General features: G+C 45.9%; 1 protein-coding gene across 1 annotated transcript in view; it reads left to right on the top strand.

Moving 5' to 3' along the window:
• Positions 1-1654: 1654 nt before the first annotated feature.
• lcor (ligand dependent nuclear receptor corepressor) overlaps positions 1655-13669 on the top strand; it is an 85450-nt gene continuing 73435 nt past the window's right edge. Inside the window, exon 1 of the mRNA XM_040147028.1 lies at positions 1655-1751. Within this exon, the coding sequence (XP_040002962.1) occupies positions 1655-1751 (97 nt within the window). The remainder of the gene's footprint in view (positions 1752-13669) is intronic.

The following is a 13669-nucleotide window of genomic DNA, read 5'->3' as shown; positions in this document are numbered from 1 at the left end:
TGCGTGTTGATCGCTGACTGAAGTTACTCGCATTGAACTTGACCGAACTTGGGACCAAACCCAGTTGCATGGGACCCGTTTTTGAAGAGGGACGAAATCCCGATCGGGTGTTTCCCATCAGGCTGTTTTCTGTTTTGTTTGAGGTGTTTTGTTTTTGTTTTTGTTTTTTTGTCGTTGTCGTTGTTGTTGTATTGATGTTTGTGCTTCCGCGCTGTTCTGCGTGTGTTTTCCTGTCAAGCTGTATCACACACTCACCTGCGTGGACAGGAACTCATACGGTGCTAAATGATATGTGGCACCGGTCCAAATGAACTTTGACTCTTGGGTATTTATAAATAAAAAGCTATATTGCCCCCCCACCCCACCCCCACCCCCCGGACATAGGCAGGGCCACAGCTGAGATCATGTGGTATTAGAAAAATCATTTTCTATATACATATAAAACCGTAGCTCTGCACAAGGGTTCGGTATTTCTCTGCCGGAGAAGGTGCTGGTGAAGCGGGATAAAACAAAGATGGTACCACGCACAGGTATGTATTTCCTAATGGCCGCCGTGGCCGGTCGTGTTTTGTGTCTGTGAGTGGGCTAGTTCACGGTTGAAACTGAAATGTTCACCGAATAAAATGCTCCATTTGAACAAACTTGACTGACACATTCAAATGTTTCGAAAGTTTTTTTTGGAGGAGGTGAGGACTCGTGGCATCCCTCCGAGATTCCCCAAATCCTGGCTACAGCCTCAGACTTATTATTATTTATTTATTTATTTATTATTTTAAATACCCCATGTGTCAGCCGTGTGGTGCGGGCCACAGAAAACACCCCGAGAGGCGTGCGGACGGGCGGAAGTAGCCTCGGAGCTCATTCATTTGACAACACCTAATCCCCTTGAAAAGGGAACTCGTGCTAATCCTTTAATTGGCTAAATAATATTCGTCTGAATCCACGAATACTGGGGGACGTCCCTGGCTGAATCTGCCCGGGTTGGTTTCTTTTTTCTTTTTTTTTTTTCTTCGCGGTAGACGCACCACGAGCCTTCCAGGAACGTTGTCGGGATTTTTCGGACAGTCTCACTCTGTCCACGGTCACGTGAAGGAGCTGTAGGCTCTTTTATTTTTAGAAAGAGATACTCCAGCATTTTTTTTTTTTTTTTTTTTTTTACCATAACACTGCTTCTTTGTAAACATCGCCTTTATGTTCCGGGCCACAGTTTATTTACTGTCGCCATGAGAGCTGCACTGTAACACATCTGTTAATTGAAACAATGCAGCGTCTTTATGCGCATTTTAAATCCCCCGCACACCCGCGCCCTTTGACACACAAAGCTTTAAGCCATGGCAAATTTGGAGCACGGGCGCCATGTGCTGTACCCTATGCAACATTTAAAAAAAAAAAAAAAGAAAAAAAGAAAAAAAAAGACAAACATCCCATTAGACGACCAATGACAGCACATCCCCGCGCAGAGATGCTGGGAAGGATGGAGGGGAGGGGGCGCTTGCGGTGGGTGGGACAAATAAGCGCTATAGAAAGGGGGATGCTGCAGCCCCGTCCCCCTCATATCTCACTCCACCCAGCCCTAGAATAAAAACCACCGGTGACGTGCGCGCAGGGAAGCACCCAGCAGTATGTGCGCGCCCACGGGAGGGGCCGATAGAAAATGGCGAGTCTGTGCAAAAGGCAGCAATGCACGATAGAGAGGCGCGGCTTTCGGCAGGAACTTGACTCTTGGAGGCACAAACTCATTCACTGTGTAGGTAAGCTCGCTTGGCATTGTGTGCGTGCGTGTGTGTGGCGTGGTCCGGGGGGTCGCGGGCTGCCGGTAGCCGTGTTGCGCCGGGGTTTTTTCTTTTTCTTTTGGGAGTCCAGAGAGCCGAGAGCCGGGGCTGTAATGTCCACTGGAAAACCTATAGGCTCTCCGCGAAGCTGTCATTTTTTGTTACGCACGGCCGCTGCCCGGCGCTCCCCGCCTCCCACCGGACATGTCCGAAAATATTCCGCTCCAAGTTTGTGAGCCTTGCGTCGGGCATGCGTCCGGCTGTTTCACCTGCAGACTTTGTGCTTGTGACCTGTTCCAACTTTGAGCCTGGTGTCGGTCAGGGAATCGGCGGTTTGCAGCCGCGAGGGTATTTTTACACATTATTCCATGGCTGTTTATTTATTGTGAGGAGGGCATGTCACGTGTGCAGATGGAGCTGCGCCTCAGCCAATCGGCTCCCCCGCTATAGGCCGGCCCGTGCCCGCGTGCGCGCCTCCGGCTTGAGTTTTTGGTGGGGGGGAGGGCGCTGCGCGTTCTCAATCTCCAAACATGACCCCCCCCCCCGCCTCCTCCTCCTCTTCCTCCCCTTCCACTGCCCTGGAAATCGGCTTTTGGGAGCGCGCATTGCTGCATTGGGGAAAATGTCAGTGGAAATAATTTTGTATTTTAGGGGGAAGGTGTAGGTGGGGGGTCGGCAGGGAGAAATGCCTCGGCACTCGCCTGCCAACCGGGCTTGATACTTGTTGAAACGCCGCCCCTGGAAGCTGGCGGCGGGGGGGGGGAGACACTCTGCGGTTGAGATTTGTCCGGCGCAGTTTGCATTAAGACATTATTATGATTTTTGAATGTTTATGACAGGACAGCCCCTCTCGGTCACTGCAGGGACAATTTACAGCCGCGGCCATGACGCGTGTCAGTCTTTGTCGTATTGAAGAATTGATATAAATCCAGTTCTTAACCTCTTCCTGCTTCTCCCATTAGTTCATGTCCGCTTTTATTTTGGATTTTCTCATCCATGCACCCCCCCCCCCCAGTCCACCATATCTGGTATATTTCATTAGCTCAGTTTAATCCGGTTACATCGACCTATCCTGATGTTATGGCAAGATTATCATCCACTCTTCGCCTCTGATCTCCTAACCTCTCTGGGTTTCCTCGGCTCTCTGCCCAGCCCCTAATCTGGCTTTTATCGGCGGCATAAAGCAGCAGCAGCAGCACCACCACCACCACCGTCGTCGCCGCCGCCGCCGCAGCAGCAGCAGCAGCGGCAGCGGCAGAGTCCGGGTGTTTGCGGCTCCTCTTGTTTTTGGATGCATTTCTATGTCCAGATGTTGCGCGTTGACCTGTCACCTACTTACCCATCCGACCGCTTTATAATGACTCACATGGCCTGATTCCGAGTAGGCTAGTGGGGCTTTTTAGTAAGCAAACCTCCTAATGAGGGGATGTAGTGGTAAATGAAAAGGTCGGGTAATCTCTGACCTCCAGTTGGTGTGATCTTCATAAAGCCATAAGGAGTCACTATCAACAACAGTGTAAACAAATAGCAGCACAAGGCGTTTCCCCTTTCAATCAGTTCAATTGGTGAGATGAATGGAAGTGGGAGTTTTCATTGAGATTACACTAAAATGTGTTTTTACTCAATAAAAGTCAGCTTATAACCTATTTTTTTCTAGTTTAGCGCTGCTCTCTGTGTCCCGCTCTTGCCTACATTTAGCCTATAGTCTAATTACCGCTGTTTTTTTAAGGATTTAGTGGGTCAGCGGGGTTTGATGTCGGTCCCCTTCCTAAAAGTCTAATGCAGTCGGGAGGGTTTTCAGTTAGCCCCGTCATGAAAAAGCCCTGCGTGTAATTTAACAGTGGAAAGATGTTATTCAGATGTCTCAGCGAGACTTTTAAGTCCCCAGAGAAAGGCTATGATGATACCAAAGTCAATAAGCATGATAAACATACTGTAAGAACACTATCGTGCACCTTCAATCTGTGTAGTAATATCACAGTGTTACCGCAAGGGAATACAAATACCACCAAACACAATAATGAACTGAAGGTTGGATATTACAACTTGCTTTAGCTCTGTATGGGGCGCTCTTTGTGTGTCATGCGTTTGCGTCAGATCGGCCTGTTTCTCCATTTCTGGTGGCTGACGTTCAATTGGCCTGCACTGCGTGACAAGTTTCAGGGGCCGAGCGCAGCAGCGGTTGTCAGCGCTCAGATTGAAGTCTGACATGTTTATGTGTCTGCAGGCTAATCAGCTCACAAACTGGGAGAAACTGGAACATTACAGGATTTGTCCCTCGGATCAGCTGAGGAATTCTGTTTCCAAAATGCTGTGAGTCCTAAAAGAAAAAGAAAAAAAAGCGTGACTTTGAAATGCCGAGGATCCTTTTATGTAGAAAGCGTTGCAGTTGCAGGTTCGCCTTCTTTGTCCTTTCTGTGCTGTCAGTCACCTTGTACAAGCTTTTGTCACTTTTGTGACACTGAGGCTGCAGCTAAGGAGTGTATTTCTTGGTTCGTCGGTGGCTGCTAAAATGTCAGAAAGCAGTCACGAATGCCTTTCCTCTGCAGCAAGGTGATGTCTTCAAACGTCTTCCGGTGTCTTACCAACAGTCCCAGACCCAAAGGTCTGGAATTTTCAAACATCTTAACAAATGAGAAACTGGGATTGGAGAATGTTTTGGCATTTTCTTGCTTGAAAAATGACTTAAAGGGTTTGTTGTTTGTTTGTTTTGTCAGCTGGAAAAAGGCACGAGGCTAGAAACAGTTGTTGAAACTCTTGATTTGAGAGTTGATCCCCTGAAAACTCTCCAAACCCCAAAAGAAGACCATGTAAGAAAAAAAACAAAACGTAAAAAGACCATTTTATTCTTACACAAAAGAGGCGAGCTGAACTTTAAGGCCCACGACTCACACCTTCACCGTTACCAAGGATATAATCATCATTGTGTTAGAGACATTTGGTTTAAGAAGGTCAGGTAACAGAGGTGGACGTCTCGCAGTTTAGCAGAGTTCCTAGTGATGTACATGGAGGCAGCTTGTCGACCTAGCCAGCCTCGTCCTCTTGCCCCGTGCCACACCGATGATAAAGTAGGGCCGGTATGCCATTGAAAGGTTGGCATTATTGGCTGGTAGCAATTATAGCCCAACCGCTGATTCCTTTGTCACATACTCTGGGTAAGAGAGTGCGGCTAATTTGATTGCTGAAAGGTTGTGGCAGTGCTGCGGGGAGACAGACTGCGAGGGAGAGAGAGAGACGGGGGTGTGAGTCTGATTGGCAGGTTGCTTTTCTTTTTTTTTTTTAAACTTCCAACACTTCTCACAGGCAGAGCGGCTCCGAGCACAGCGATGGCGCCGCTGGCTGAGTTAGGTGGCCGAGTTGCGGTTTGGGTCGCCTGGCGAGAGAAAGGTGGTGCGAGCCAGCGGTTGAGACTGATTTCAGGCAGGGGTCGGGCTACGCGATAGTGTGTGCTGAGCCATGAGGTGACCGGAGGTTGTCAGCTATCAGGGCACTTTGCCAAACCGTTTCTACGATGCCGCTACTGCTTTAATATCAGACGCATTAATGCAATGGAGTAGCTCGATTTGTCAAACACTTAATTCACTAGATCAGCCAAAACAGACATTTACGTGTGTGTGTGTGTGTGTGTGTGTGTGTGTGTGTGTTTTTCTTTTTTTTTGTATTGATTTCTTCATTGAATTTTCAAAACGTACCTTAGCACAATACCTGTGGATGTATTGATATAGAATGACTCGCACCGTGAAGCTTCCATCACACACTTTCTAATCCCATGTAGCCGTTGGTTTGCATCAGGTCAGACTGGGGACGTTCAGCTCGTCATCCATCTTTCTCTGTGTTTCCTGTCGCCGACCGGTAACCCGGACCTTTCTGCTGTCATGCGTCAAATTAAGAAGGCAACAACAACAACAACCAAAAATACGTTACATATGCTGAGCTCTTAACCATTTGGTAACAAGTTTCTGCAGGTCATACTGTTGTGTGTTTTTAGTGGCTAGTATGTTCAGGTACATACAGGAAATACGTCTGAACTTGGAAGCTCAGTCAGGCTCTGTTTTTCTTTTTTTTTTTACTTTTTTTCAAAGTAAGAGTGCTATTTTATACATTTTTATTTATTTAACTTTGACTTAACCAGAAGTCTGTTTTAGATACATTAGGTCTTTGCTCCCTGCGAGTGCTCATCGCTGTCACATGCTTAGTTGTCTCGGTCCTTTCAGCCGCATGTTTCCTGTTTATTTCTTTCCCGTTTACTGCTGATTAATGAATGACTTGGAGGCGAATCGTGCTGATTTTGCCTCAGAATTTGACAGCGAGGACATGGGCTGTATCTCCTCCGATTATATCCCACAGTTAGACCGCCGTGTGCAAGTTAACCCATTCTGGTTTAGAGCGGATCGTCCAGATTTCTCTCCATCCATCGATTCATCTATCTATCTACTCCCTCGATTACCTACCGTACTCAAAGGCAAATCCTTGTCTTATCAAGTCAACAAAATCCCTCTCCCCCTCCACCACGCCTCCCTCTCTGAGCAGTCGGCTTTTATTTCAGTAATGGACAGATGGACACCCCGAGAGATCTGCCTTCTACTTTCACATCTTGCTAATTCTTTTCATGGGCTTTTTGAAAAGGAAAACAAAACGTGGCATATTTATCGGGAGCTGGTGGGGAGAGTGGCAGCGATCCACCCATTTGACCAGACCGGGTGCCAACGCTGTAAATCGCGATGTACCCTCTTCATTACACATGCATGCACACACACGCTCTGCCCGACAGCAATGTCTGTGTGGTGCTATCTCGGGGGGGGGCGATCCATGCCAACCAGGAGCCCCGTGGGAGGAGGGCTGCTCTCTTTAGGGTAGTGGTGGTGGTGGTGGTGGGGGGGGTTTGACTGCAATCTGTGCAAAAGCAAAATAGACCACTGGCACTGAGTGAATCTCGACAGAAGGTGTGTGTGTGCGCGTGTGTGTGTGTGTGCGCGCGTGTGTGTGTGAACCATTATTTATCCAGAAAAATGTTCCCTGACCACTGTGCTCTTTTCCAGTGACGTCCTGCCTCATGTTCAAACTAACACACATTTATCTCAACTGCCAGAAGGAGTCAAACCGCCGTCGTTCTGGTTACACGCCGGCTTCTTTTATCCTCCGAGCCCGAGGAGGGGAACATACAAGAGTCTTGAAAACCACACAAGAGGCTGAAGAGCTTGTTGTTCAGCGAGTGGAGAATGAGATGAAAGTGGTGCGGCTACCAGATCCACTTGCGTCTTGTCCTAAACCTGAGTTTCAGTTAATCCTCTCTCTGTGCCTCTGCCGCCCGCTTCGTTTAGCGCTGGAACCTTCAATCAGTCAGCCAATTAGCTGGTCAAGAGAAGAATAGTCTGCAACAATTCAGAAACCAGTTAAAAGTGTTGGTCAAAGCAAGAATTCACTGGCACCAGCTTCCCAAATGCCAGTTAGATTCATTCTGTTTTTCTTAGTGATAATAAATAGATTTTCTTTGGGTTTCGGACTCTCAGTTGGACAAAAAAATGTCGCTTGACGACGTCGCCTTGGACTCTTGGGACTCGTGATGGACATTTTTAACTGTTTTCTGACGTTTTATAGACCAAAACAATGAATTGATTAACCAGGATGACAATCAGCAGATTAATCAGTACTGAAAATATTTGTAGTTGCAGCCTCCGTCCTACATTTAATGGTCTTCGTCATCATGTTTCATAGGTGGACATTCAAGGATCTCCCAAAAAAAAAAACCCCAAAACTTTACAATGCCTTTTATTGTGTTTGCTTGTTGGTCGTAGAAGAGTTTTAAACCAACCGTTAATGCAGTTTGGACCCATGGCCTATACCAGGGTGTGTGTGTCTGACTATGACTCAGACACACGCACACCCACCCCATCTATATGATGATAAGAAACCAATTCAACCACGATACTATATTAACCACGATACAGATGCTATAGATGGACTCAGTTCACTGATATTTATAGGCTGATATTTGACTTGGGCTGATGAAGTTGTGTCAGCGATTTACGGGCTGATAAAGTGTAATAGGCATTGAACAGATCCAGGGCATGCTGCCAGGTCTTCTTTTATGTTTTGTGCTGTTGTTAATGTCACTCGTGTTCCCGACAACACCTCTGTTTGTGTTGCAGACTTTTTTTTTATTAAGTACTGTGAAATTCAAGAAAACGAATGATAGCAGTGACGAGAAGTTTTGGAAAATGAAATAATATTTTTGAAGAAATCGGTCCGACTTTAATTTCTTCAGACAGGGTTCAAGTTTGGAGATCAGAAATGGAAAATAGTGAATCTTTTAGACGCAGCACTTTAGCTCTCTCTTTCTTTTCTTCTCTTCAGTTACAACAGCGACCAAAGTCCTCCACTTCCTTAAACTAAACAGCGTCCCTGACTCAACCTAAAATTTATGTAAGCACTCTATTGTGTGTGTGTGTGTGTGTGTGTGTGTGGGTGTGTGGGTGTGTGTGAGAGAGAGAGAGAGTTCCTTCTGTTATGTGAGCTACCTGACCTCCTTGGTACAGTTCTTTTAACACTAATGCCATGTGGGCTCATGCACGGTTTGGAGTTTGTGTTTGGAGTACACACACACACACACACACACACACACACACACACACACACACACACACACACACACACACACACACACACACACACACACAGGGCTGGTGAGAGGTGTTGAGGCTTTAGAGCAGCAGGAATGTTTACTTGGACTCGCCTTTAGTGAATTCCTCCTGGTCCTTCAATAATGGCTGCTTTTGTGTGGAAGGTCATATTTGAGCAATTTGCTTTTCAGAGTATTTGATCAATGACAGGGAGAACCCTGAGTGTTTGTGCTGCCGTGCTTATGTCTTTGTACAGACTGATTTTGAGACTTTGAAACTGAGGGCGTTTTTGGAAAGCGAAGACATTTTGTTCAGTCTTCGACTCTTCAAAGAGCTCTGTGAGCGTTAATACCTGGGGTCGGTCGTGTACTTGTGATGATTAGGGAATGCCTCATTATTTTAAGGAGGGAATTCTCAAATCTCCGCTTCTTGCTGAGAATTCGGCATTAATGGAATTAAAGGAAAATCGTACGGCGTTCAGACTGTCATTAACGATTTATTAATACCAAGCGGCACCTCGGTATTCCCGAACAAGAGGAACAGGCTAATGAGATAATAATAGGACTGAACAGTCAGTTAAGCAGTGTTAAGCTGTCATGGTTCAGAGTTAAAGGGACAGTCCGCGGCCAACTGCGCCCATCTGTTCTGAATCGTTAAAGGAATAATCCGCAGTTTTGTCCCTTAAATAAATGTTTGCCGTCTAATGCCGCGACTGATATAAAATTAGATCTGTATACCCAACTCCTCTACAGCGGCAGGGAGGGGTGTGTTGATGCTGACAGACGCAACAGCAGCAGCTTATTTGGGAAGAATATATTTCACAAAGTAGAGAAAAAGAAGCCGCAGCTCACGGATTTGTATTTATTTATTTATTTTGTTTTTTTGCGCCATTACCTCTCGTTACCAAAGGTGTCATCAAAATCCAGACGGTAAAAAAATCTCTGAGAATACGGAAAAATGCTGCGTGTTAAGTATGAAATATTACCACAGCTGGAATTACTGTACCCTTCCAGATGTGTAGTCACTTCCAAATACTGTAATCCGTTGGTGGCTGCACTACCTACTTTCTGTCAGTGTGTTTTTACAGAGCATGGTAAGTAAAATGACATGACTGGAACATTTAGTCAGAAAAAACAAAAACAAAAGTATTGCCAGACCGCCTTCTAATGTTTAGATATTTTGAATATAGAAGGCAGAGAATCTTCGTAGACATCCTACTATTACAGCTTCTACTTCTGATAACAATACGACAGCAATGATGGAAGCCTCATCGCCTAAAAGCAGATTTAAAACGGGACTGTGCAACTTTTGCTGCGCAGCTTACACTGTGGCTACGACCGATAATAGTGCTACTTCCTAAACCCTTGGCACAAAAAGCTAAAATGCTAAACCAACGGAACAGCGGCACGAGTAGAGGAGAGGAGTCGTAAAGTCAGCGGTCAGTGAATCAGCACTCTGCATTACGCTGCAGGGCTTGCTAACGTTAGCTAACAGTAGCCACCATAGGCTACTGCGTGACGTCGCCCGACATCCTCCTGGATCGTATTCCTCAAAAGCTTATAATCTGTAGTTCTGTCACCCTGATTGTTGTTCACACTGTAAATCTGCTGTTAGGGCCTAAGGACGGAGGGTGTCCTGTGCTGTACAGGCTGCAAAGCACACTTAAGGAAAATTCATGATTTGTGATGTGGGGCCATATAAATAAGATTTGACTCGACTCGATATGATCACCGGACCGCGTGGGGCCGTTGCAGGAAAACCTGTTCTGAGTAGAGCATGTAGCCTTTAAATTCAACTTTTTAATGGGAAGAGTACTTTAGAAATTATAAGACATGAAAACAATGGGACATTTACACGCATAGAAGACTCAGAACAAGAGATTAAATGTATAATAAGAGTAATTAGGTGAAAGATCCTTCTTCAATTAGGCAAGGTGATCATTTTAGCTAAAGAGCTGTTAGAGTGTTCTCCTGCTGTGTGTCATTCTCTGCGGTTGCCGAGCTGCGAGAGCGGTGTGTGTGTGTGTGTGTGTGTGTGTGTGTGTGTGTGTGTGTGTGTGTGTGTGTGTGTGTGTGTGTGTGTGTGTGTGTGTGTGTGTGTGTGTGTGTGTGCGTGTGTCTGTGTCTTAGGGGGGTATGGGCACTGGGCATGTTTTGTTTAAAGAGTCTGTAACCAACTGGACACGGCAGCTTGCCAGGCCGCTGCGTCTGCCTACAGGTGCACCATGGGAAATGTCGTCCCCTCAAAGAGAGAGAGACAGCGGGGGGAGCTGGAACAATAGCGGGGGGGGGGCGAGCGGGTGAGGTGGAGGCGAGCGGGTGAGGTGGAGGGAGTGTTTAGCTAGGTATGCTGCTTTTATAAAAACCAAACCCTGGGAGGACAGACGACAGATGAGGTTTGCACAACAAGTGACATGGAAACAATGGGCAATTATTTGCAATTCAAAGACTGAATGGGACTTCATTACGATTTGGCCTTGGACATGGGATTGCTCGCGGAGCAGCAGGCAAACCCTCCGCTGCTGCCTCACGGACATGAAAACTGTGGTTTTAAAAATACAGCAAACATTTAAAACACCGTCCTGATGTATCTTTGAATACATTAACCTGTAAATGAATCCAAGAAAAAAGCTCTGTGAGTTCACCTCATTTCAGGTCAAAATACAAATAAACTTATCTTGATAAACACGTTTTCCAACAAACCTCAGGCCAAATGAAGATGATGTCCAAACCCAATGATCAATACAAGACCAAAATAAAAGAAATAAATAAAAAACAGCTTATTTTTATTTTTTATTATTAGTCGTAGTTATTGACCCGATCTTCATCCGAATTTCGGTTAAATATGTTTAGTTTTTGACGCACGTAGTACAACTTGCTAAAACAGGACTGGAAATATGACCTCCTCAAAGGCGGTACCGCATTCAGTGTTGAGAACAAGTAGGTTACAACGATACTTTAAACCTTTTGCACCCGAAAACCTTCATAAACCTGTTTGGACATCATGTAGCTGCTGCCCCTGCCCCTTGATCAACAGTACATTTTAAAGTTAGAAGAACGTCTCCGGGTAAATCCGTCCCCATGTAAATAAATCCAGCAGGGGATTTGTTAACAGCAGCGTGTATGGGAGATAATATTCTGAAATGACCTGTTTAGCTTTTAAAAAGTGGCATCCTTTAAAAACACGAGAGAAGAAACCTGGGAGAAAACCCCGGAGAGGAACAGTTAAGAGTGACACAGAAAAATGCGTCACGGTGACCTTGTGGACACAGGGGTCGTCCTGTGACACAGAGGTCACCTGTTTGATCTCTGACCCCTCCCGTGAAGGTGTCTTGGAGCGCGAGTCAGACTTCCTGCTCATCCGCTCTGAGTGCTCCGCGGATCAGAGAACCCGCCAAACGTCCCCGAGCGTGCGGTTAAAAAATGAAAACAAGCGCGAAGGCACTGGAAGAGGAAGGCGGAATCTGAACCTGTATGCTCTCTTCATCTGCCTGAGTTATCTTTTGTCACGAAGCAAAACTTTTGTTCGAGCGTGTTTTGGTCTTTGTCTGCCTGACAGCTTGTCAAGACGAACGCAGGGAGTAAAGGCTAGAGAGGAACGAGACTGAAGAGACTGAAGAGAAAGCACCAACCTTCCCACTCAGTGCGACGCTCTCGCTTTCAGCTTCATTTCATTGTCTGTTCATTTTATTTTTTTTGCCTCTTTTTCTGTCTGCGTAGGTCACTCTTTTTCTTCTCTCTCTGTCTGTGGTTAATTATCTCTGCAACTAAACTTAACCTAGATGTTGTGAACAAGCCGCCATGTGTCAGAATGAGCTAGTTTTTTTCAGAGCCGTCACCAGCCACACCGAGCAACACCGCGACCCCGGAGGGGTTCTCGGCGATGTCAGCGTTGTCGAAAAAACACACCCAAATCATTGTGTGAAGAGCAGAATAGAGGATCGTCCCCTGTGACGCTCTCCGAAGCTGCAGGGTGTGTTGGGCTCTGGCTCGCACTGCCCGAGGAAGACTGACCTCCTTGTCATTCTTGCACACAAAACAACAGTCAGGGCTGAAGCTCCTTGTACAGGGCCACCCTCTGTCTGGACCAGGACATTTGGTGTTGTGAGGGAAGACGTCAGTGTGGAGCTCACAAGGCTTGGGTGAGACAAAATTCGACGAGGATCAGCAAAGTCAGCTAGTCGCTGGCCTGTTGGAGATGGTTGTACGGAGGGAAATATCTCAACAGCGTCTCGCCGTATGGCGGTTACATTCTGTAGATATGGTTATTATGGTTAAGAAAGGATGAATTCTGATGACTTTGGTGACTCCGTCAGCTTTTCAGGCAAACATCTTCTCTGCATCCCACGCACATCATTGGCAAACTATTTTGTTTAGTGTGACCAAGGGTTGCTGTTGTCCACTGACGTGATATACGATGGTACTGGATATTCTACATTTATGTAGCGCTTTTCTCAACCAAGTTACAGAGTGCTTTACAAGAAAAAACATCCCACCAGTGGTAAGCTCAAAATGCCCAATGTACCGGTCAGGTTATACAAGTAATAGCAAAATGCGATGCTATTTTCATTTTTTTAGCTTAGTTTCAGCACAACCATGCTTCTCAAAGGATTTACCCTCGCCATTTTGGACACTGAAGCGCTTTCATCTAGCACCGCCCCTTTGGCCAAGTTATTAATTTTGCAGACAAAATATCTCATAATGTAATAAGTGGCAGATAGGCTTTGAGTGTGCAAAACACATTCATGTTCCCATGGAGATAAACCATTTTTATTTCATCTAGCGCTAGCCTCAAGAGAAGCTTTACATTTTTGGCCCACTTGTAGCCAACTGATAATAATCCATGGAAAGCAAAAGCATTGGTGATTGGTTACCGCTGCCAAGTAGGTTACCTTTTCACCAGTGTCTGTTTATTTGGCAGCAGGAAAAAGCAACGTGAAAAGTACTGAACCGATTTGCTCCGCATTTGTTGGAGAGACGGGGCATGGGCCGGGGAAGAACCCATTAAATTCTGGCGCTGATCTGGATCATTTACTACGAATTTGATTCTTTTTTTTTTTCTCTGAAGTCTTGTGTATGTTGGTTGACATTGGCCTTGACGGAGGTCTGCGGTCTACTGAGGGCCATTCTCGTGCGGGGGAAGAACAAAACTTGTGTACTGTCCTGTATACTTGCTGTGGATTTTTGTTTATTATAATAAATGAGAGCAAGCATGAAGCAGATTTCTATTATTTAGAGGTTAAAAACAATCACATCAAGGGAACATTCGAATGTAAAG

Source organism: Xiphias gladius, chromosome 15 (genome assembly GCF_016859285.1).
Source record: "Xiphias gladius isolate SHS-SW01 ecotype Sanya breed wild chromosome 15, ASM1685928v1, whole genome shotgun sequence".
Classification (NCBI taxonomy): Eukaryota; Metazoa; Chordata; class Actinopteri; order Istiophoriformes; family Xiphiidae; genus Xiphias; species Xiphias gladius.
The sequence above is the reverse complement of the archived record's forward strand: the minus strand, read 5'-3'. Positions and strand labels throughout refer to the sequence as shown.